Source organism: Dasypus novemcinctus, chromosome 6 (assembly GCF_030445035.2).
Source record: "Dasypus novemcinctus isolate mDasNov1 chromosome 6, mDasNov1.1.hap2, whole genome shotgun sequence".
NCBI lineage: Eukaryota > Metazoa > Chordata > Mammalia > Cingulata > Dasypodidae > Dasypus > Dasypus novemcinctus.
In genome coordinates this window covers 49,421,441-49,447,979 of record NC_080678.1, presented here as the reverse complement: position 1 = coordinate 49,447,979, position 26,539 = coordinate 49,421,441, and the positions used below count along the sequence as shown (strand labels likewise).

The 26,539-nt window shown below is 36.6% G+C and overlaps 1 protein-coding gene across 2 annotated transcripts in view; it reads right to left on the bottom strand.

Moving 5' to 3' along the window:
* EXOC6 (exocyst complex component 6) overlaps positions 1-26,539 on the bottom strand; it is a 209,937-nt gene that overhangs the window by 1,381 nt on the left and 182,017 nt on the right. For both annotated transcript variants that reach the window (XM_058298780.1, XM_058298781.1), the window contains exon 21: positions 887-999. In XM_058298780.1, coding sequence (XP_058154763.1) covers positions 887-999 — 113 coding nt within the window. The remainder of the gene's footprint in view (positions 1-886; positions 1,000-26,539) is intronic.

Genomic DNA, 26,539 nt, shown 5'->3' with positions numbered 1-26,539 from the left:
GTACTAAGAAATTTACAGACATAGTAACTGCACAAAATTTAGCAGCTTTATTTTATATTCTATATGAAGATGTGTTTCTGCACTAGTACGTATATCTAAAATATGTAAGTTTTAAAATATCAAACTATTTTCTAATAGCATTCCACAAAATATGCTAAAATACATACCCTCTATGGATTCTGCAAAGCACATTCACAGCAAGACAAGGTAAAAGGAAAAATAATATTAGAAAATTTTAAAAAGCAATTTTATTTGCCTCAGTGGTGTTTTATAGCATTGTAAAACATCTTTACATTTACTTTAAACAGTTCCTTTTGTCCTCTTCAATCAAATAAGCCATAGATATATTGAAATGTGAGAAAATAATATGCAATTTTAATTTAAAAATTTAATAGTGATACTTAAAATGAAATATGATCAAGTGAAGAGAAAATCTGCCACATAATAAGTAGGAAAAGAAACATGTATTTTCATGTTATTTTTAAGTTGGACAATATGCAACAGTAAATGTCCTGTTAGCCCAAGACTTTATAGTAGGATTGAGATAGCACTGGTGGCAAACATTCTAATTCCTGACCACATTTTACAAAATACCTTCTATCCTGTGTTGTAGTTTTGTTTTTTTTAAAAAATAGTTCCAATTCTCACATCTCCTGTAAACATATTTCTAAGGCCACTTAAGCCTGCTATTCAGGACACAATAGGAAAAATGTTTTGTTCCTATCAACATTAACAGCAATTGCCTCTAAAACCACACCAACCTTGAAGAGCAAGAAAGCTCCCATTAGACATTTTTGACATTTTTCTTTTGAATCTATCTCTTCATTTTGCCATTGAATTAAAAAACTGCTAAATATTTTACAAAAAGTTTTCAGGATATACTTACTTCTCCAAAAGAGTAAGGGCTGAGTTTGGATTAACCCGAAGGTATTTAGAAGCTGGCTGTCCATAATCAGCTAGATAAGTAGACCAATCCCAAACCATAAACAAGTCAAGGAGCTGAGGAAAAAGGGGGAAATGTTAAAACAACTTTTGATTATTTACCCACAGCTAATCCATACATCAAGAATACACTACTTGATCCGTTATAATATGAACTGCTTCTTAGATGGAACAGCATAAGGAAACTCATTTTTATAACTTCATTTGGTGTACTTTATAATCAAAACAGTATTTATTGATTTTTTATATTTGAAATTGCTAAAATTGTTAGGAGTTGCTTTTCTAATAAAATACTTGATATTTTCAAATAATTAGAAAATAATGAAAAAGCCCTATTAGTTTAATTAACACTTGTACTAATGTATAATAATCTATATCTGTGCCCAAATTTAATCAACAAAAGTTTGATTCTAAATATATGAAGAATTTAAAAGAACTTAAATTGAACCTCTTTTTCTTATAGGTATATTTACCTTTCAGAGAAGCTGTTTGCATCTAGACTTTTCCCAAAGTAATTTAACCCAAAAGCCCAGATAATCTCAATTAGGTGCATTTAACAGCCTCTGCTGGATTCTCCCTGGCGATAGATCCTCAGTAGTGTTATGAAATGAGGGTTTCGGGATTCAGCCTGTTAACTCTAGTCGACCATTTTGTATAAACAAACAACAGAAAAAGAAACCCGCTTGTTTTCCAAGGTGTCTTAAAATTGACTATTTGCTTTATAATCTCCAGTTAGAACTGTTGTCAAATATAGAAGTAATCTTTTAAAAGCAAGGCAGGGCCTAAGCCAAAGCACCAAACTCCTTATCCAACTTTAAAACCCTAATCCCCTTTAAGCCATTTAAAGCCAACTTCCTATCTCCCACTGAACTGTTTCAGAGAGCTAAATGTTTTACTTACTACCTTCCTTCCAAATTTTTATTCTTTCATTTTGTTTTAACTTTATGAGCAAGGGGTCTATTAGTTTTGTTTTCAAATGAAGGAAACATTTACATTTACTCATAGGATATGTGAGCCCATTCACTGACTCTGAGAGGGATAAAACCTCTCGGTGATTAAAACCACCTAATGAAAGATTACAAGAAAACTAGCTCTTCCTTAGGAAGGTAAGGGACTTGCTGTCCACCTCCCATCCAAAATTTACAGCTGCTGATACATGACAAAAATTCAGGTCATACCAAAAGTTGAAACACTGGTATAGAAAATAAACTAAGGCAATGTTAAGGAATATACCATCTGAAAAAGAAAAGGGGATTTATTTAAAGTTCTGTGAAATTTTGACTGCTGTTTGGCAACAAGTTACTTCTTCCCTCCTTTCACAAGGATGGTGAGATGGTGAGAATATAAACTGGTAAAACTCTGGAATTTGACTATGCAATATATATTTAAGGACCTTAAAAAAATGGCCTTTCCCTTTGGCTCAGATCCCACTTCCAGGAATCTCACTTCAGTTAACAATAATAAATACAGACAAAAACTTATGCACGATGGTTTTAATTTCAAAAGTATTATTTGCATTATAAAAACTGAAAACAAATATTAAGAGAAGGTAAAATCAAGGTATATGCATATGATAAATATCATATGGTTATTAAAACTACAGTATTTATGTAAACATATAATATTAAATAACCTGGGAAGATGCCTATGACAAATGTTGCTACTTCAATTACATTAAGATCCATCAAAAAAGACTAGAATAAAATTTAAGAAAATGTTAAGAATGGTTGTGATTTGTGTGGTAGGATTACAAGTAACTGCTATTTTCTTCTTTATTTTTATAATATTCCACTATTCCACAATGGATATGTGTTAACTGTAGTTAGAAATAAATTTTTATATTTATTAAAATAAATTTTAATAATGTACCCTTCACATAGTTGTTAGCAAAAGCTTCATTTTGAAGGAATTCCTCTTTTAGGTGCATGTATGTGTTTGCACGTGTGTGTGCACACATACACAGAGCAGAAAGTAACCACTTAATATACACTGGCTGTAATCTCCCTTCCTTTCCAAAGGCATTTGTAACATGTCCTTTGGAAAGAGATGAGGAAGGGGGCCTTAAAATGAGGATGTTTCTCGCCCAGCCTGTTCTACCTACAGGTGGTAAAGGAGAAGCACACTTAATTAATTAAACATCTGCACCAACTTCAATGTGAATATAGAATTGGTTCTTCTACAGTACAAAAACGGAGTTTCCTAAATAAAGAAATACTATGCTTATAATTTTCACACATGGTCATATACTCATTCGCAAATCTCTTATCACTAGAAATTACAGGAACCACAAAATTTAACCTACCTGTCCACACGTAGACAAATCTAAACTATATGCTTTCATATTTGCATTAATACTTTACAGAAATACAAATGTAAAGGGTTAACTTGGGGGGTATCCTAGAAATCTACATAAATTTGGCACATTAATGATGAGAAGTGCATTGCCAAGGTAGAAAAAGGGTCGAGGATCTAGATAAGATTATTAGATGACTGTATCCAGTTGCCAGAATTTGTATAATTGCAGAGTCAGACAGTTAACAAGGAAACATGTAACATTTTGATGGTAATAAAGAAAAAAAATCTATCACACAAAATCCTAGTAATTTAAACTACAGTAACGTAAGAGGAAATTACAATCAATTAAATATCAAATAAGATAGAAGCCACTGGTTTATGTAGGAGCTGATGACTGCTAGCCCATGAACTTGACCATCATTTCAGTGTCTATGGCTGGAAGGAGGGATGGATAGCAGTAGAGATATCCATCTCTGAATCACCCCCACCCCTACCCCAAAAAGCATGTTCAAGCGCCAACTCCTTGGTCCTGTGGGTGTGAACCCATTTGTAAGTAAGACCTTTGAAGATGTTTTTAGCTAAGGTTGTGTCCAAACTGAATGAGTGTGGGCCTTAATCCATTATGACTGAGGTTCACAAAGGAAATGGGACATAGAAGAGGAAGCCACAGGGGGGAGCCAGAAACTGAAAGTCAATCGAAGGATAAGAAAGGTTAAGATGCCTGCCATGTGCATTTCCATGTGACTGAAAAGCCAAGGAACCCCAAGACTGCCTGCTGGCTATAATATGCTGACCTGGGAAGAAGCAAGCCTTCTAGCCTCTGAAACCATGGGCCAATAAATTCCTGTTGTAAATTCCTGTTGTAAAGCCAAACCATTGAATGGTATTTGTTTTAGGAGCTGGGAAACTAAGATACCATGTCTGTAAAGCTCTTTCAAATGCATAATACCGCTGGCACAAATAACAGAAACAAACTTTGCAAAATCAGGCAGGCAAACTCATATAGTGTGTCCAGCATAGTGCTACCACTCAGTAGACAGTAAAAAAATAACTGATTGATTGATGATACCAGACCATTATTCCAAGTTTACTTTGGAGCTGCTTCTAAGGCTTCATGTGTACAAAAAATGAGCCGCACCACAGCCTACTTTTGGCTTATGCTGATAGCACTTTCAAACAGGCCAGTATGGCTCTGCAGGTAAACTATGGTAACTGGAAGCAGTCAAATAATTTTCTTCCATCTCTCACAGGCTTTCATGGGGGGATTGGTAACAAGAATGGATTTCCTCATGATAAAATATTGGGTCTAATGTTAGTTAAGTCATCTTCCAAAAGAAAGAAGCAGTGGTCTATCAGTGTCTCTCATCCATAAAAACTATCAGGTCTTTTTTTAATTTTTAAAGCACAGTTGATGTAACACAAAACTGGGACTTTATTCCTGAGTCCTACCCCACACTATGCCAGGCCAGATTCTATAAAAAGAACCCATTTCCACAGGCTGCTGTCCATGCCCACTCTAACCAAGAGGTACGACCCCTGGAATCTGACTGGATGGCCTAAAAAGAACATAATTGCTCTCAAGCCACAGTGTGACAAGAAGGGAAGAGGGAACCGAGGTTCTGCCAGGTACAACCAATGATACATTCATTCCACACCACAGCACTGCCTTGCGAGACTGCCTCTCAAATCTCTTGGTCATGTTTCACAGGATACAAACTCTGTTCTGAACATTACAACCTCAATTATGGAAAACCTCAGCCCTCTGTCTCAAGTTTTCCTTCCTTCAGATGGCAGAGCACAAATAACACATTTGTTATTAATTACACAAAATCTCTTTCACTCCTGTAAATAAACAGTAAGACATAGTCTCAACAGGTGAATTTATTAGTTAACACATATACCTGAAGTTCAAAGATAAATCAAATGAACAAAAACAAAGCTGTCTCTCAGATTACCCAAAAGCAATTTTGCAATTACTTATTAAAAGGGTAAAGCCAGGCATATTATAATGAGAAATTTGTATTAAATTCTATAAATGGCTTTGTTCCAAGAGTCAAATAAAGTAATTCCACCTTAAATCCTTTTGGGAAGTAAGTAAAGTATGGATCATATAAAAATGAATAACAAAATAATGCTCCTCCATTCTATCTCATCATGATTTATAGGATTATCTGAAATTAGCATCCTAACTTTTTTTTTCACCAAGGATTCAAAAATACCCTTCATAACTAAGCTGATAACATAAAGTGAATTTATGCCAACATTTGTAAGTGAGTTGTAAGTTTTACTTCTTCAGCATTCCTTGTCTGTCACGCAAACAAAAAGATCAGCTTAAGGGAAGAAATGGTTACATGGGTGGTCCCATTTATATGCTCAAAATAGTTGAATCACTTAAGAATCACCGAAGAATCCATTTGTGTCAGCTCATTTAGCTTGCTGACAGTTTCCCATCCTACAGTCTCACTGCCAGTCTATGCCCATCAAGAGACTTGGGGTCTCAGTTGAGATCACTTTGCGCAAATGACACGACGAATCTAGGAAGACTTAAAGTCATTCTATGGAACTCTTGAAGTGACTTTTTGCCTTTGTAAAAATGATCCCAGTGTCCCAGGTCATTTTTTCCTTGAATCTGGTTTAGCTTTCTTTGTTTTGGGTCTTTTGGGTTTTGCTTTTGAAGTACCTCAGGGGCAGTGACCCAAGACAGAAGATAAATAAAGTTAAGCCAACCTCAAGTGAAAAGCAATTGGGGATACCACGTTTGCTTTTGTAAATGTTAATAGTGACCTGGGGGCTCAGGGTCAGCCTTAGTCCCCCAAAGTTCTCTTTTCCAAACACCAAATCCACCTGGGACCTCAGGGTTGCTTTGCAGATTCCAAAAGTAAAACAGGAGATCATTTTTCCTTTGCCTCCAAAACACAAAGGCTAGGCAAAGGTTCCTAGAGTGCTTCAGAGACTTCGACAACAACAACAAAAATCCTAAACCCTAATATAGCTTTAAGGAAGAAATACTTGTCCTTCAAAGAAAATGGGTCTTAGTAAATTAGCCACAATTGGGGGTGGGGTGATGGTGGTGGGGAGAACAAGACCTTTTTCTACGTAGATGTTGAGATCAAATGATGAGATCCCTGTGATTTTTAAAACACTCGGCTTTCCAGCTATCTGAAAATACCACATCTGGAAAACTCCACATACAGCACAGAAAATTTTTAGCAGCAGCCAAAAGGAGCCTGAGAAAAAAAAAAAACTGCAAGGAAGCAGAGCAGCTTGTGCCTCCACCTACCTAGCTTTTTGCCCTGAGGTGTTAACAGTGCTCCTGTGGCCCGCTGGCTCTCTAAGACACGGCACCCCTCACCTAAGCCTGCCCTCTTCAGAGTGTCCCATTTGCCAAATCTGCTCTTAGCCTTCCTTTCCACTCCCATCCCTGTGTGTGAGGACTAAGAGTGAACTCTTTACACAGCAGAAGCAAAATGTTCTTAAAGTATTTTTGATGGTAAGGTATGTGTAAGGTAGACTATGTGTGATCACCCACAAGGTGGGGAAGCTTGGGGGAAAAAAGAGGTAAAAAATGGAATTTACACAAACAGATTTATACATATCCAAATTTGCTTTATTTTGAATGTTTTGGCCACTACCATGGCTAAAAATATGGTATAGCCATACAATAGACTTATTACTTGGCAATAGAAAGGAATGAAGTACTGATACAAGCTACAACATTGATAAATCTTGAAAACATCATACCAAGTGAAAGAAGCCAGTTAGAACAGATCACATAGAGAAGCAGATGTGGATCAAGTGAGCTCCTGCCTACCACACGGGAGGCCCCAGGTTTGGGTCCTGGTGCCTCCTAAATGGATGATGAGCACACAACAGACAGTGAGCATAAACAATGAGGGGGTAGGGAAAAATAAATAAATAAAATCTTTAAAAAAACAACAACAAAAAACAAAAGATCACATGATCTATGACCCCATTTATATGAAATGCCCAGAATAGTTAAATCTATAAAGTCAGACAGTAGATTAGTGGCTGTTTAGAGCTGTGGAGGTTGTAGGGGAAATGGGGAGTGACTGTTAATAGATATGGAGTTTCTTTTTGGGGCAATGAAAATGTTTTAATATTGACATGGCTGTACAACTCTGTGAATGTGCTAAAAATCATTATATACTTTAAATGAGTGAATTGTATGGTATGTAAAATATGTATCAAAGCTGTTTAAGGAAAAAAAGACTAAAAAAAGTTGTATCAAGAAATAGAGGAAGTGGGAGGAAAAAAGAAATAGAGGTTTAATTTATATTAAAGTCATAAAAGCAGACAATAGAGAAAAATCACGATAATAGCTACCAAAAATTGGAAGGGTGGTATAAGTGAGATAAATTTTCGTATGTGATAGCTATAAGATGATAATTCAAATATTAGAAAAATAAGCATATTTATAAATATGGAGGTAATAACTGGAATTAAAAGCATGAATTAAATGTGACTACTTCTGAGAAGGGGAAGGGCTGGGGCAGTGGACTGTTAATTTTCATGATATGTCCTATTTGGTTATTGACCATGTATTACTTTGATAAAAAATTAAATAAATTAACCACAAAATTTTTTCATATACATCTTATGTAGTTTTCTCAAGTAGATTCATTTCAAATAGTTCACTGTGATTTAGGTTTCTATAATACCTTTTTTAAGATTTATTTATTTCTCTCCTCTTCCCTTCCCCACCCCCACCCCCTGTTGTCTGCTCTCTGTGTCCATTTGCTGTGTGTTCTTCTGTGTCCACTTGCATTTTTGTCCGGTGGCACTGGGAATCTGTATCTCTTTCTGCTGCGTCATCTTGTTGTGTCAGCTCTCCATGTATGCGGTGCCACTCCTGGGTGGGCTGAGTTTTTCAGGCAGAGAGGCTTTCCTTGCAGGACACGCTCCTTGTCCATGGGCGACCCCTATGCAGGGGGCACCCCTGCATGACACGGCACTCATTGCACATGGCAACACTGCATGTGGGCCAGCTCACCACATGGGCCAGGAGGCCCTGGGTATCAAAACCTGGACCTCCTATATGGTAGGTGGACGCTCTTATCAGTTGAGCCACATCTGCTTCCCGGTGATACCTTTTCATATATACATGGCTTGTTTTTCTCCAGTCCTGAGAGTAACTAATTCAGCTAACCGATATCTTAAGGTAGGTTATACTTTAGGCGGTAGCACTCATCTGATTACCTACAACAGAACTCTGGTTCAGTCTGCTTTGATGCCACCCTCTCTCACAACTCTGCATCTAACTTACTGCCAAATTGTGCCACTTCAACCTCCTAAATATTGCTTGAATTCGTTGGCTTCCTACTTTCCATCTCTCTTACTACACCTTGCTCAGACATCACAGTCTCTCGCCTGGGCCTTTGAACTTGCCTGTGCCCTGTCTCTGCCCCTCCCTTCCCACACCCCAGATTCATCAACCTCCACACTGCTGCCAGAGAAAGCCGGCTAAAGCCTTCAAGGACTTCCCAATGCCTAGGAGATAAAGTTTAAGTTCCTTAACATGTCACGCAAGGCTATCCTGTGCCTTGAAACTTCTGTCTTGTCACTTAAGGTTCTAAACAAAGAATTACTCAGAGTTCCTTACCAGCCATGAGGTTTTTACCCCTAGGACATTGCTCAGTCTCTTTTCCTCTGTGTAAAATCCCTTTCCCTCCTTCTTCACCCAGCTCTTAAGTCTATAAAATTTAAATCAGGATTCATCTCTTCCAGGAAAACTTCCCAGTCTATCTTGGTTTGAACAACCTCTTTTGTGTCTTCATAGCACCCTCCACATATCTCTATCATGGGATATTTCACAGTATATTAATATCATCAGTTAATGTGTCTGTCTACCTATGAAGAATCAAGTATCGGTAATTCCTTGTTTAGTTTTGGTGATTCAGCCCTGTCTTCTTCCCAGTCATCCAAAAGCTTAAGTGCCTTTTCCTTCTCCCAAGAATAACTCTGTAACTGCCTCAAAATTGGTGACCTTGTTTTGCTTAATATCTGGTATTTTCACATTTGGCCCAGTATCTGGTATATAGTAGGCACTAAGTGAATGTGTATTGGGATAAACTGCATGTAACTTTGAGATACAGAATTTTATAAGTTTACGCTAAACCCATCTCTTATTTATTAACAGAATGACTGTTATCATTTGCTTTGTATGTAAACTATTATTAAGACATCTCTGACTTTTTAGAAATGTCTGATTCTGAAAGTCAGACTAGTCTATTTATTGACTGATTTAATTTGTGCTATAGAATGTACTAAAGTATTTCACAATCAAAGTTCTGCTACCAAGATTACCTTTTGTAAACCAGTGATGCTACCATCAAACACATTAAATAAACATCCCTGGGTCAGACACTGAATTTTTGGTTCAGATTCATTACATCATCTGCTACACTTACATAACAGGTATTTATGTAATGGCTTCACCAATGAAGCTCAAAGACTTCTCATACTAAAGAAATAAAACCTTGAAACTTGTGATGAGAGGTGTTCCCTAGATTTTCGGTTCTCTCTGATGAGTCATTTTCCTTCACTGAAGCGATGAAGAAATAAAATCTACTTGTATGAACTGACTTTGGAAGAACTCAAACAATATGGGAGACAATATGGATTGGCCAATGAAGGAAAATCAACTACTAACACATCTATATTGTAGTTGCGTGGATGAAAGAAGCTAGTTGAGGCTGGAGTTATTTTATTCTAACTCCATGGAGGGAATAACTATATTTTCAAAAATTTAAAGAATCTGCTTGTATATCTCCATCACCTCCTTCCCCGTAGCTGTGATGTATAAGGCAAATGAAAACTTGGGAGAATCTAATAGCAAGATTAATATAATGTAGCAGTTTGATATTATTGATGAATTCAAAAAAGAAATATTGGATTATGTTCGTAAACTGGTCTTTTCTTCTGGGCATATGAGATTATATTGGATTCAAATGTTTACTTGATTACTTAAGTAAACTTCTTGTGTCAGTAGGGCGTTGATAAAAGCAAAGGACAGAGTTAAGGGTTTTTTGACGTTGGAGTTTGATGCTGAAGCCTTAAGCTGGAGCCCCACGAAGTAAGCATACAGAGCAAAGAGAAGCAAGACCCTGGAAGGGAGGAAGCCAGGAAGCCTAAACCCTCGCAGACATCAATAGCCATCTTGCTCCAACATGTGAAAACTGACTTACGCTTTATGGCCTGGCATCTGTAAGCTCCTACCCCAAATAAATACCCTTTATAAAAAACAACCAATTTCTGGTATTTTGCATCAGCACCCCTTTGGCTGACTAATACACATAATCTTCAAGAAATACAGTCACTATACTTTAAAGTTTAAGTCAAATATTATATATTGTTTATGATTTGCCATTAGTTTTAAACACTGATCCTGGCTTTTGAAAAAACAGAGCTACACTAAAATTAAAACTACTTCAGGGAACACTATGGCTCAAGGGGATGAGCACCTGCTTCCCACATGGGTTCAGTTCCTGGTCCCCCCTAGGAATAAAAAGAACAAACAAGCAAACAAATGAAGGGACCAACTCAGGGAAACCAATGTGGCTTAGTGGCTGAGCACCTACTTCCCATATACGAAGTACCATATTCAATCCCTGGCCCTGGTACTTAAAAATAAATAAATAAATACATAAATAAATATATATAATATCAACAAAACAAAAAGCCTAAATACTTCAGGGCCCAGAGACCTCTTGTAGTTCTATTATTTAAAATGGAACTTAGGCCATTTAGCATAAATGAAACACACCAAGACCATGAAATCTGAACTGCTTCAAGAGGGAAGAGGGGTTGTTTCTACCTCAATACCTTGGCAGGCAGGGAAGTAGATGTGGCTCAAGCGACTGTGCTCCTGTCTACCATATGGGAGGTCCAGGGTTCGATTCCCAGGGCCTCCTGGTGAAGGCAAGATGGCCTGTGTTGTGAGCTGGCCTGAGCAGAGAGCTGGCCTGTGTGGGAGTGCTGGCATAGCAATTTGACACAACAGAGAGACAGAGGAGAGACAATAAGAGACACAGCAGACCAGGTAGCTAAGGTGGCACAAGAGACTGAGCACCTCTTTCCCATTCCAGAAGGTCCCAGGATCAGTTCCAGGTGTCATCTAAAGACAAGACAAGCAGGCACAGAAGAATCCATAGTGAATGGACACAGAGAGCAGACAGGGGTGTGTGTGTGTGTAAATAAATAAATAAATCTTTAAAAAAAAGTACCTTAGCAGGCAGTGGGAAAAAAAAAGACCCCAATTTTAGCCCTTGTGAGAAATCTTTGTCTTTGGTTAATGTGGCAAACTGAATTTCAGACTCCTGCCTCATTTGTTATGCTTTATAGAGATAAGGTCTCAATTTTATGTCCTGGAGTATGAAAACAGACCCTTTACCATTTTACCTTGGATTTCCAAAGGAATGAAAGTTAGCTAAACTACCATACTTAGCATGATGGAAATAAGGAAAATCCATCTTTGTGTCTCTACAAAAGAAAAAGAATATTACAACTTGGCAACTATTTGTATTTAAGGGGGCTTGCATCCTCACTCATTTTTCTTTTGAATCATAATAGATTTTGTAATCTTTACTCAAATAATTAAAAAGATATGTATTCAGTGTACTTCAGACATCCTGTCTAGAATCTAAAAGGTACTTCTCTTATGGCAGACAATTTATTAACCCCTAATCATCCAGTTACTTCCAGACCTGATTGTATATGCAATTTCCTTTTGTCAGGTATAATAATTTGCTTAATAAACATGTCAGAACACTTGCTGCTTAGTCTGTTTCAACAGATAAATGTGGTCTTTCCACAGCCTCAAGGCATAATTAAATATGAAAGGAGGGGGGCAGCTATGAAACTACACTGAAGCTGATTCACCAAGGCAGGAGTTCACAGCATGCAGTCAAGGCTCATTTGGGAGCCTGATGCTTGCCTGAGTGCTTAGTTATTCACACCTTTCAAAGACAGGGTAACAGTGACAACACTGCCTGTGACATTCTGATTAATGCAAGTATCCACATGAACTTCAAAATGCGTAATAACAGATGAAACTTTAAGGTGGAGCTTAGTCAAGAAACAGCTACTGGTAAATAGCTATTGGCATCATAACTTCACTAGAGGTTATAGCTGTAAAATACAAAAATAAAAAAGAACTTGAATAGGTGAAGGACTTATTTTCTTAGGAAGATAAATGCAGCCACTGGAATTAAATGGATTGTGATCTAAGTCCTTCAATGCTTGTCTGTTGTGAATCTAGCACTATGAGAGTGCAAAAAGCAATCCCTACCTGACCTCTGGATAACCTAAACAGGAAATTAGGACATTTCTAAGCAAAACAGTCTGTGTCATCCAGTTAAGATAATTGTTTTCATTGACTTTGCATAAGCATCTCACACTAGGCCAGCTCTTCTTTGTAATATATAAAAACAGTGCCTGGTCCAGTGCCCTTAACATAGTTAAGCAAGTAAAAGTTCGTTGATGATAATTAAGAGGGAAAAGAGGGGGAGAGAGAGATAACAAACAGTTAAGAAAGTTAGAAAAATTAAGTATTGACTGGTTGAAAAGAAATTAATAAAATATTAAAAACTATAACAATTCTTACTAAGAATTGAGATTATTAAGAGAACACTCAATGATTTTAAGGAAAGACTCAATAAGCACTACATTTTTAAAAGCTTAAAAATATCTGATCCTTGGTTTTGGTGTTTCAGAATATTAGAAAATGGAACCAATTTGGTTCACAAGATGCAACCTTCCCAATTGTCTCACATAACCAATACTGTGGATATTATCTGCTTATTTCATATTTCCCTTGAATAAAAAGTAAAACACTTAAAGAGCTAATGCTTCTTATGACACCAATAAGGTATTTATGTCTATGTCCTATTAAAGTCCCTCCCAACCCAGGTTTTGAAAAATCAAACTCCTTTCACTTTGAACTAATCACTTAAGGGAGTTGGAAATTCCATGGGTCCCAATTTCTTCCTCTATAAAATGAGGGATTGTGTTTGCGTGTGACAAGCACTATACATGAGACTAGCAGTAAAAGGATGATGACACAGTCCTGGGATTCAAGGAGTTCACAGGTGTAATGGGAGAGATATTCACACAAACACAATTATGAACTAATGTGCTAATTACACTGATAGAGTTAAGTATAGATTAATTTAGAGCATTAAACATTGCCTAGGATGGGAAGTAAGTCTGAGGAGGCATCGTAGGTCGTACCCAAATTCATTCTTACAAAAGAGTTAGTCGAGGGAGGGATAGCGGTATTTCAAGCAGATGGGACAGCATGAGAAAAGGCACAAAGGCAAGAAACAGTTGTGTTAATGAGAAGTGTCACGCACTTTAGTGTTGCTAAACTGAAATATGAGTAAGGAGATGGTACAAGATAGGCTTGAGAACAGGGTAGGGGACAGATGATAAAAGGACACTGGGTAGCCACTGAAAGGATTTAAACAGGGAGGTGATGTAGTAGATTTAGCACATAGGCAGGTAACTCCAGCAGCTCTGTGAAGAATGGATCAGAGAAGAATAAAACTAAAGGCAGGGAAAATATTTAGGAAGCTGTTGTGACATTATTGGCACACATTGGCAACAGACAGGTAGGGAGTTGAGATGGAAAAAAGAAGATGGATTTGAGAAATATTTAGGAGGAAATATCCCTAGACATAGTGACTGACTAGATGTGGCACATGGCAGAGTAGTGCCGCTAATTGAAATAGGAGCACAAAAAAGATCTGATTTCAGGATGAGGGAAGACATGTGTTTATAGCTTTGGCCACATAGATTGTGAGATATATATCCAAATGGCTGACTTAGATGAATACTGTTTCAGTTATGTGGCAAAACAGATAGTAGTGGATTGAGGAATGAATGAGAGATGAGGAAATAAAGACAATCAATTATAAATTATTCTTTTAAGGAATGTGGATGCAAAGGAGGGAAGAGAGACTAGAAATAAAATGAGACTAGAGAAGTCTCTCTTGTAGGATGGAAGAGAATCAATCATGTTTTAGGAAAAGGATAAGGCAGAGAAAAAGGTGGATGAATAATGAAACAAAGTCTCATAGAAAAGATGGGGTCAAGGGCAAAGGAAGATGAGAGAGCCTTCATTAGTAGGCTTAAATTATTACCTGAGTCTGAAGGAAAGGAAGTGAGGATGGGTTCGAATATAGATAAAATATTTAACACAAAAGTAACAGTGAGAGATTGACTGTGACATGAGGCTCAAAGGGGCTGAAGCATTCAGTAAAAGAATGACAGTCTAAAACAGAAATGGGGGCCAGAACACCAAGCTGTTGTTCACTGTGCACGTTGTGAAAGAATGTGTAGCTACCACTAGAGAGGGCTGCAGAGTTTAGGAGTCTCCTCAGAATTCTTTGACAAGGGGGTAGACAAAGGCATTCTGCTGAACAGAAACTGTAGGGCCATTTACACTGGAACAAGGGTTTTCAGCTGGCACAGTGTAAGACAGGCAGAAAAAGTGAAGTGACACAGAGTAAACAGAACAAGGCAATGAGACTGGAAAAAGGTTGGGAGGTGGTTTAATTTAGGAGGAGGCATGAATCACTACCAAGTGCTAACAGAGTTGACTTCTCTGAGCCATCTAAACTGGAGACAGGGTGCATCAGGATCCACAGCCACTGAGAATTTTCTTAAGTTTGGAATATGTACATATACCTAGTTTTGGGGGGGTACGTTTGTTTTTCCTTTCCAACCAAGTTATGAGTCCTTAAAGGGCAGAGGCAATAGCTCTCATTTCTTTCTCAGAGTACTCAATAAAACTTGGTAAACTGAAAGTAAATTATATTTTATAGAACACTTTAGGAAACAAAAGCTTAAGGATTATTCTTTTCTGGGTCAAAACACAGCCATGAAGGAAAACCAGAGATCAGTGTGTAAGAAAAAGCTTCCAATTCAAACTACTGTAAAAGCTTTGCATATATAAGGCTTGAGTCAAGGACTTCTTCACACACAAAGTACTTAGAATTGATCCTGACAGACTTGCCACAGAAAGTTCACTTACTAACTTACCATTCGTTTTTCTTTATCTCCATTTCAGACCATTAGTTATATGTATATATATATGCCCATCACATAATTAAATATTATGTGAACAATTTAAAGTATACTAAAGGGAATATTGTTTTATATAGCAAAAAGATTGCTATATAGAGTGGTTCTGTTACAATATCCAGTATGTAAAACAAACAGTACACTGTTGCTGTTTTTCTGACAAGGCATTTGAATATAAACTTTTCATAATTTTCCTCCAAACTCAGGAAAACAACACTAAGAAAAAAAGAGAAATATTTCCATTCCCAAAAAAGAAAATAATTATTTGAGAAAAACATTCTCTCTTATAAATAGGAAGATTGGAAAAATGTGAATTAATTTTAAAATAGTTTCCTGTTGAAAAGTGCTAAGGCTATGTTAATATCTAATAATTAGTTTAATGCATATATAGTATTTATCACTACTCTTTATGCCTATAGCATAGTTCAACAATTTAAACCTCTTTCTGTGAAAAAAACAACAAATCAAAGCAGCAAGAATGGTGATGATTAAAACATTTAAATTTGGGATTGCCTCTCTACATGTACTGGCTTATAATTTCCAATCTATGGGAGACAGAGTTACTCCTTATTTAACACACTGCAAATTTACGTCAAAACTAATCAGAGCATAATAATACTGATATTATAAATTAGGAATATTCCATATTTGCCCAACTGCACACTTATATGACATAATTTTCCCCACTAATCTGTTAATTTTGCTTATTGTCATATTACCAAGTTAAGAACTTCTTTTAAAAATGACTCTGAATGGTATATTTTTGGTGTAGTTACTTAGGCAGTACCCAGTAATCTGACTTCTGAAGGCCTACAGAAATACTTATACAAGTGCTCAATATACATGTATAAGGCTTTTTAACTGCAGCATTATTTATATGTAGAAAAACTAGGGCATCTATAACGTCCAACAAAAGGGGGCTTGTTTAATGAATTATGGTATATTTATACTAAAGAATATTATGAAGAAATTAAAAATGAATCTGATCCACATTTACCAATAGGAAAATCAGTGTTGCATGAAAAAAGTGAAATATAGAATAAATGACCCCATTTTCTCCAAAGGAAAAAAGCTACACATGTGTGCACACAAGTATACGCATGTGAGAATTTGAATACGCATTAAAAAAGATATAGAGGGAAACACACCAATTACTCTAGGAAATGAGATTGAGGAGGAGGAAAATGAACAGCTTTCTCTTTATACTTCTATATGTTTGATTGTTTTGTTTTAAACAGAGAGCACTCAATGTCAATTTCCCTGTTTTGGTAATGTGAAAAACTATGTAAGTTACCATTGGGGTAAGCTAGGGGTAGTATACATGGGACATCTCTGAACTATTTTTGTACGTCTTGGTGAATCTAAAGATTTATATTTTATTTATTTCTCTCCCCTTCCCTGCCCCGCCCCACCCCCCATTGTCTGCTCTCTCTGTCCATTCATTGTGTGTTCTGTGTCTGCTTGTATTGTCTGTGGCACCCGGAATCTGTGTCTCGTTTTGTTGCATCATCTTGCTGTGTCAGCTCTCCATGTGTGTGGCACCACCACTCCGGGGCAGGCGGCACTTTTTTCGCACTAGGTGGCTCTCCTTACAGGGCACACTCCTTGTGCGTGGGGCTCCCTGCGTCGCACGGCACTCCTTGTGCGCATCAGCACTGCAGGTGGGCCAGTTCATCACGTGAGTCAGAAGGCCCTGGGTTTGAACCTTGGACCTCCCATGTGGTAGGCGGATACCCTGTTTGTTGGGCCAAATCTGCTTCCCGTCTTGGTGAATCTATAATTATTTCTATTCTGCTCTGTTCCGTTCTATTCTATTCCATTTTTAGGAGCTATCAGGGATTGAACGCAGGACCTCGTACTGGCAAAGCAGGCGCTAAAGCACTGAGCTACACCTGCTCCCCTATAATTAGTTAAAAACAAAAAGTTTTAAAAAACAGTATGTATTTTTGTAATGATTATTTTCTTTTTCTTTCAAATTATTGTTACAGAGTAAGTTTCCAAACTACAAAAGAGCTAATCTTTATTCTTAAAATACTTTTAAAAATCTGTGGGTTCAAAAATCACTGACGTTTATGTAAGTACAAATCACACACACACATATAAACTGTAAACTTCCTAAATTTTGACTCTGGAGCAAAAAGAAGAAAAAGGCATAAACCATTTAGGTTCAGACTAATCCTTCATAATCTAAGCTCTCCCAAAGGGCAGCATACTTTTCTAATATCTGGACCTTCAGGTAAACTTTGCGAGATGTCTGGTCTTGTTAAACTCAGGAATAAAACCAAATACATCTTCCTTTAATTCTTTGGCACTTCAAGCGAATTTAGGATTGTCTAAGGAAAAAAATGTTTGCTGTAGGAGCTGTGTGAACAAGCTTGCTCTCCTGCTACTATATCGAGCACGCATTTGGATACTACAACTCTGGCAAATCCCATTAATACTTTAAGAAGTCAAAGACTTTAAAACTTCTAAAGAACGTTCCTGTAAAGTAGTCACTGGAACAAGTTTAAGCAAGCTGGGTGTGTATACAGTATAATAACAAATATAATGCAAACAAAAGAAGATATGTTTAATTATAGTGGAAATAATTGTTATTTAAAAGTGCCTTCTTCCTCATCATAAAAGAATAAACTGGACTTGTGGCACAAGAATTGTATGTTATAATGCCTTAAGATTAGAAACAGAAGACAGAAATTTCAAAGAAAAGTCTTGGCAGACACCCAGTCTCCACGGCAAGAATTATGGCCAAACAATACCTTCATTCCAAGGCTTATTCATGTCCCTTTAGATAAAAACCCAAATCATTCGTTTTGAGTCAAATATACAGGTGTATATTTATTAGGGTCCTCCTATCTTTCTATGGTGAATTCATTTGAACTTCACCCCTAAACCTTACAGCCGTTTGCAGGTATGGTAGAGAGAGATTATATTATGTATAAGAAGGTGGAAGAAAGTGGGTGAGGGGGATGTGAACAAGGAGATGGATGTCTAGGGTACGTTATGGTTTCAAGTCATATTGTTGGAAGGACACATCAGCTCCTGGTAGTTCACCGGCCTTACTATATTGCTCTGGTGAGGTATGGTAAATACAAAGAGACGGTAACTGCTGACTCAGTCAATTCATGAGGTCTGTGTAGTGCAAGCTTTACACAATTCACTCATTCAGCAATGAAGGTAAAGTGTGTCATGAAAAGTATCCCTCCTAGAACCGTATAATATCATTTCTCACAAATTTCATTAAATCATTAAAATATATAGTTGAAATAGTTCAGGAAACAATTTCCCAATGTCATGCAGTAGTTACTAAGAAGCAGAACTCCACCCTGTCTCCTGATTTCTTATCAGGAAAGTGTTCTCACAGCACTTGTATACTTTTCAGTGGCTTTCCTTTTATCCTCCTTAGTTTCTATCATTTAGCCAAGAAATTTTTCAGAACCTAACATTCTTTATCTTCAGCTGAATTGTCACTGGTGCCACCTAATTTACCTTTCAAATTGTCTAGCTCTTCTGTTATTCATGCCCCACCTGCTCAAGCTCTATTACTTACATTAGAAATGCATTCGTTTCCAAAGCCTACCAAATTTTTCTTTCCTGATTAACATTTTTTTGGGAAATCCTATCTCCTATTCTAAGCTAAGAGAGAAAAAAAACAAATGTCTCCTGTACTTTCAGATAAAAGCTTAATGTAATTTATGCCCTTTGCACCATTAAATGTTAAAACGCTGGAGCTTTAGAATCAAGTCATGAATATACTTTCTCACTTAAAATACCTTCTTTGCCTGCCTGCAGTTTTTAGTTTTCATCTTTCCAACAAACATTACTAAACTTATTACTTTGGCAACAGAATTATAACCTATAAATGAAATTTAAGAGTTACCCATTGTTTTCCTGTTTTGGTGATTTGAGTTTCTGCTTCAAGAAAATATAAACAGAAAGTCACAGTATCTAGGGATGTTAATTGAACTTCCAAATACAATTAGAATCATGAAAACTTATGTGGCAGTTTTAGAACAAAAACTATAATTACTTATTCAAAAATTCAACTCTCCATCTTCCTTTCCCCTCTTAAAATTTAGATTTAAAACCTGTTCAAAGAGGAAGATAAAGCTACTTTGGGGAATATGTTTTGTGGATGAAAGTCGAATACTTTCAAGAAGTTTCACCAGTTGACAGACCCTGGCTTTGCGGTAGGTATATTCATGGGCTTCTTTTATTATGTTTGTCGTGTCCCACACACATCTGCCTCCTCACAGTGGTAGGGATAAAAACGGTATTAGGAACTTTAAAACTTTTTCAGCTACTTGTGAGGTAGAAGACTGCCATGGACTAATCAATAATAATTTTAAAAAAAATTCTGTAGAGTATAAGCACACTAGTACTTAAAAATACTTCAACTTCTTCCTAAGTAAAAAATTCTTAATGTGTCTATTTTTATTGTTATTAAATTTCCTTTCATTCTGTCGTGTATGACAATGAAAAGCAAATGAGGCTATCAACTCATATTGGGTTTTTTTGGTGACATTAAGTTTGTTTGCTTATTTAATGAAGAACAAGGGCCACTAGACTACAATTAAAAAAATTTCAATATGGAAATAAAACTTTTAATTGTTTGAATTTTTTTCACTCAAGAAGCCTTCAAATATGAATTCAGATGTTATATAAGGACAAAAGGAATATTCCCCTTATATGCAACAAAAATCTTCTCTATCACATTGTCCCAAATTGTTTTAGTGTATGCTTTATAATATTTTCCTATAGATGTATCCTGATAATTGGTATCTACTATACATGTTGGTGTGGAATAATTGACTACATAATAATTTCTTTCCTTCCTTACCAGTATTACAACATTTTGTTATAATCTTGATACAATCATTTAATTAATTTACACTTTCTATTTACCTATCTAAGGTCTTAACCCCATATTATTTCTTTACTCTCACTATTTTCATGTTTCCAGTACCAATACTGACCTCTCTGTCCTATCTGATTTTTTTCTTTAATCTCTTCTTAGTTATTTCTCTCACTCACTGTTCCTTCTCAAATGGTCAAAAGATCTTTTCCTGTTCCTTCATTTTAATCACTGTTTTAGGCTGTCCATCCCTAAATGTCATTCATTTATAAGGATTCAAATGTTAACTGTTTCTAAGAAATCTATAAAATCCATTCTGCAAATTATTTTAGGATTTTTCTAGGCATTGTAAGTACTTTAAGATTTATTTCTCTCCCCCCCCACCCCCGCCAGTTGTCTGCTCTCCGTGTCCATTCACTGTGTGTTCTTCTGCGTCTGCTTGCATTATTGTCAGCGGCACTGGAAATCCGTGTCCCTTTTTGTTGCGTCAGCACTCCGTGTGTGTGGCACCACTCCTGGGCAGGCTGTGCTTTTTTTTGCTCAGGGTAGCTCTCCTTGCGGGGCGCACTCCTTGTGCATGGGGCTCCCCTATGTAGGGGACACCCCTGCATGGCAGGGCACTCCTTGCGTGCATCAGCACTGTGCATGGGCCAGCTCCACACGGGTCAGGGGGCCCGGGGTTTGAACACTGGGCCTCCCGCATGGTAGGCAGATACTGTATCAGTTGAGCCAAATCTGCTACCCATTTTTAAGATTTTTTAAATCTCTGAATACATTCATTTTAACATTTAAAAAAATGAATGTAGTTCAGAAGGCAATTATTTCACTTACATGGAAACGACACATGTAAAAACAGTTAAATTGGGATTCTTTAACAGGTGAAGCTATTTGGAAGAACTTCAATTCTATTCATACAACACAATCGTCAATTGCATAAACTGCTAATTATTCATATAGATGGACATAAATATGGTATGTCTATATCATGTTGTATGATTTTTTAAAAAGATTCAACAAAATAGAAATTTTTTCTGCCTACATTCACTGGCGTATGTGAGAGATGAAAGGACAGGTTTTCCACAATGAGACTTGTTAGAAGCTTTAAAAATTTAAGAATTTCTAAGAATACTAATTTTTATACATTACTTGAAACCACAAAAAAGTCAAGCGAAATAGATGAGTGAATAATAATTCCCAAATATGAGAGAGAAAGAGAGCATAGTAAGTAAGTAAGAAACCCTCTGTACAGTCTATTTCTCACTACTTCTACCAATCCCACTCTGGTCCAATCTACAATCATCTCTTTCTCAGATTAAAATAGCCTCCACACTGTTTCTTTGTTCCCACCCTTGCCCTTCTACGGTCTATTCTTAATACAGCTGTTAGAATGATTCTTTTTTTAAACCTAAGTCAAATCATGTCTCTCTGCTCAAAGTCATTCTTATCTCATTGAGACCCAAAGCCAAAGCCTTGCTCACTTCTCTCTACACCCATGGGCTTCCCCACTGTTCCTGGAACACACTAAGCACACTAGCACTTCAGAGGCTTTGTCATTGTTCTTCCCTTTGCCTAGAAAACTCCCCTTCCAGATATTTACACAGCGAACACCCTGCTTATCTTTGCTCAACTAGTACTATAGGTGAGATGTTCCCTAACTACCCTATTTATAAAAAATGCAACCACCCCTCTTGACTAATCTTCATACTCCCTTATCAATCCCAACCTATTTTTCTCCATAGTACCTATCAACATGTGACATCATATTTTACTTATCATCTGCTGTTCACGTCTGGCACTTAATACACATTTGATGATAGGTGAATGAGTGAATGAATAATTGAATAAATGATAATCCATCCAAACATAATGCCCCTTACTGCAAGCACCTTTAGGATTCCATTAAAAATATTTAATAAATTTATTTACCCACTGTCTTGTTCAAAATGGGTTTTAAGGCAACTTATAATATTACATACAAAATAAATACAATTTAGTAAAAGAGAAAGTGAGAGTAGGAGAGAGGATGAAGTTAGTATACAAAATGGATGTGATGTCACCTTATACCCTTCTTAGAAATGGATACAAATTTAACTGAGTTTTCTAGATCCAAAATAAAGAAAATAAAATTAGTTATATAGCTCAATATTCTTAAGTTAAAAAATGAACCATACGTTCAAGAAAGTTCAACTATTTCTAATATTAAAAACATAAATTTCTGAGTTCACATGAAGAAGCCATTGTGAAATACAGTGAACTATATCAGTAGTTAATAGTAATGCAATCACCTGTAGCCTAGACTACCAAAACAATCTTCTAATTGTTCTTCCTTTTTCTAATTTTGTCCCCCTTCAATCCATTGTCCTCAGAGCAGCCAAAATAATCTTTAAAAAATGTAAATCAGAGCAGAATATTAATCTGCTTCAAATCTTTGAATAGCTTCCCTCATACTTAACATCCATACTCCTTAACAAGGCCCTCAAGGCCCTCCAGGATTTCGGTTCTGACAATCTTCCCAATTTCCTTTGCTCCCCTTTACCCCTTGCTTATTGCATTATAGCCACACTATTATTCTCTCGGTTCTTTACCAGCATCTTAGGACTTTGTACTTGCTCTTCCCTCTGTCAGGACGGCTACTCCCCCAGAACGCTCAATGGCTGGCTGCTTTTCATTCAGCTGTCTGCTCAGATGTCGCCTCCTTGAAGAGGTTTACCGTGACAACCCAATCTGAAGCAGCCCACCCACTCCCAGTCACTATTCATCGTAGTAACCTGTTGTTTTCCCCGTATCATCTGAAGCTATTTGAAATTATCATTACTTATTGTGGATCTCCCTCTAACATGATGAGATCCATGGGAGCAGGGATCTTGCCTCTGTTGCTCACTAGTTTATCCCCAGCTCTCTTAAAACAGTGCCAGTACAGGTGCTTAAATATTTGTAAGTGAAGAAATATCTGGAAATGGGACAGCTGTCTGGTGACCTGGCTTAATCTGGACAGCTTTCAATTTCCATACAGAAGTGGTTAGTTAGCTTTTTTAGGTCATATACACTGCCTTTGACCATCTGTTGAAACACTGAACACTCTTTACAAAAAAATGCACAAACAGAATTCGGCATGAACTTTCTAAAAACATTCATTGGTTTAGAACCCATGTTAGAATTCTGATCTAAAGGCAGTTGAGGGCCTTTGTGCAAAGCAATCTATGATATAACCAATTACTGTCCTTAGAGTTGAAGGCTAAGGGGAAAAAAATCAATAAAAAGTTATTCCTAACAGATTTCTCTACAAAGTGGTAGAACATAAGAATGATCAAGTGAGTAATAGCCATAGCTAATGGTAACTTATTCCTCATACAGAATATTGTATTGAAAAGCTGGCCTTGCAGTTTGTCATGAAAGAACATGGCATATATGTTGATGACATGAGTAACAAGAAAACAGATCTGTCAAGTGATGAGCAGTTTTATGGGATGCCTCTTTAAAAAATGGCAAAGAATACATACTTTTAAAAAATGTATTATATACTCTTGTTCCAACTAAACGAGATCATCTCGGATCATGATATGGATAAGAACAAGTCAAGTTGTAGGAACTGATGATAAACTTAAAACAAAATAAAACAACTAAAGGATTAGAGTTTAACATTCAGAATGTTCCATGAATTCTTCTGGAGGCAGAGAACCATCCCCAAGTGCCATTAATAAACAATTGTGGGAAGTGGATGTGGCTCAAGTGATAGAGCTTCCGCCTACCATATTGGAGGACATGGGTTCAATCCCTGGGGCCTCCTGGTGAAAAAGAAGAGAAAGCATGCCCGCACAGCAAGCCATTGCCCATGCCATTGCCCGCGTGGTGAGCCAGTGCCCACACGAGTGCCTGCGTAAGTACCCACGTGGTGAGCCAATGCCCTGTGCAAGTGAGTCACGCAGCAAGCTGATGACGCACCAAAAGAGAGACAAGGGGAGAGGCAAGGTGAAGTGCAGCAGAAACCAGGAACTGAGGTGGCACAATTGACAGGGAAACTCTCTCCCCATCAGAGGTCTCCAGGATCAAATCCTGGTGAATCTTAGAGGAGAAAAAATGAGAAGACAAGGCAACACAGACAGCAAAAACAGCAGGGTGGGAGGAGGGGGAGGGGGAAAATAAATTTAAAAATTAAATAATCTTAAAAAACAAAAAACAATTGTTTGTTCAAGGTCACAAAACAACTTTTAAAAATGTATCATTTTAAAAAGTCTGTCAGCTCAAAAATGTGGTGGCAGGAAAAAGAACACATTTAGTTGTAAAACGCCCACTTTGCCTGGCAGGGAAGATTTGATGTCAGATAAAAGAGACCTGGTTGAACAAAGTAGGTTTTGTTATCCCACCCCATCTCTTTTTATATCTATAGGTACTTACAGCTAAGTTAATGTATAAAGTAAACCATCTGGGCAATGAATTTCTGAAAGTTCTAAAGTACTTAGTAAAACGTTTTTTTAAATCACATTTTAGTACCCGAAAGTAGTAATATTCACTATTTTCTTTCTGGAAATTTTGGCTTTGTTTCAAGATTCTTATTTTGACAAGTGTTAGATTTTCTGTCTTAAGGAAAGGTACAGTTATCTTGAAAAAAAAATCACTTCTACTGTATCTTCTTTTTAATAATCGGATGTGTTCTTTACACCAAACAGAAAAATATATGATTTACCTTCATCACTCGATCAAAACACCTGTCCTTCAGAATTTTACCGAAACTCTCATTTACAATATATGCAGTGTAGACGGCGGGGGCGGGAACCAGTAACTAACCTAGTCTTTGTTTCTCTCTAAGTATGCATACTGTGGGCTCAATAATAATAGCCTTGATGATTCCCTAAGGAATCTGACAACTGTTGGGATTTGAACTCCACGAGCTGGAATTTTAATTTCCTACTTAAATCTTTTCATTCTTCACAAGCAATCCCATGTTACCGTTTCATGACTCTTACAAAAAAGTTATTCCATATGACTGACTGACAGGTTTACTGCATCTAAGCTGCATTAATCCTCTAGTAATTATCACCCTTCATAAAGTCATCTGAATGCTTTAGAAAACAGGAGAGAGGTTTAATAAACTATTCCTGAAAATACACTATTTTTCATTTTTTAAATTTTCATTTTAATATTTAAATGCCATCTATTTACCAAAAAGCTTATCTATTTGCTATCATAGCCTTCTGTTTTAACCAGATAATTCCAGAAAGGCATAGATTAATGTAACCCAACAGTAGCCCAGGTAAATCAGTCTTTCCAAACTCTAGACCATAGAACACCGTTTTGCAGGATGGTAAGAGATTTTCATTTGTGAAAAGTACTCAGTATTCAAAAACAGGTTTTGGGGGGAAATAGGGATTATACCCTAGGATTTCTCAAAGCTTCTAATGTGTTAATGAAATTGTCAATTGACAAGAGAGGGACACAGTATACAAGATTCACCAAACTTATTTCACCACAGTTTACTTTCTTCATGACTCGTTTCCAAACAAACAAAAGCAGTTCTGGAAATGCTGCTTTAAGTTCTGCTTTATACACAGTCATTGCTGAGCACTTAATTAACGTGCACATTGCCCTTGTCTAAATTCCTATGATTCCCCTGTCCAAAATATTTATTTATAAAAGACTAAGCAGGTGGTTCTATAGAGATGACAACATTTTTTAGAAGTAACCTATATTACTATATTAATATCCCTAATGATGACCAAGATAAATCAAGAAATGTTTATATTTGTTACACTTTTGTTTGAGAAAGCAGATACATGCATTATATTTTTAGAAATACTCTGATCAAAAATAATTAAAATAGAAAAAAAGAATTATTGCTTTTAAAGAAGGTTTGTTTATATGGATCATTAACGTGGAATACTTAAATTCCTAATAAGGTGTTGCTGTTACAGCAAAGAATGCTTTTGAGTATGAGCAAAGATTTGCATTCACTTATTCAACATTTATTGATTGTTTACTATGTTCCAGGAATAGTATTAGGTAATGGATATACAGCAGTGGACAAAAAAAAGCTTGATTTTCTTCTCAAAAGCTTGGAGTTTAGCTTTTTTTCTTTTATACTGCATTTATTTTGTTGTAAATACTTTAGAATCACTATTTTTTAAAATATGGTTTGATGTGGTGAGGGCATAGTTAGGCTGGTGCAAAATATTAAAAAAACAAAACAAAACCCTAATTTACTAATGAGGGGTGACATGGACCATGAAATATAGGTATACAGTTAACTGGAAGACAATAGAAATAATTTTAATTATACATTAGAAGCATATATCATTTATGTCTCACAGATTTGTGTTTTTCAATTATTTTACATTAAATGCTATGAAATCC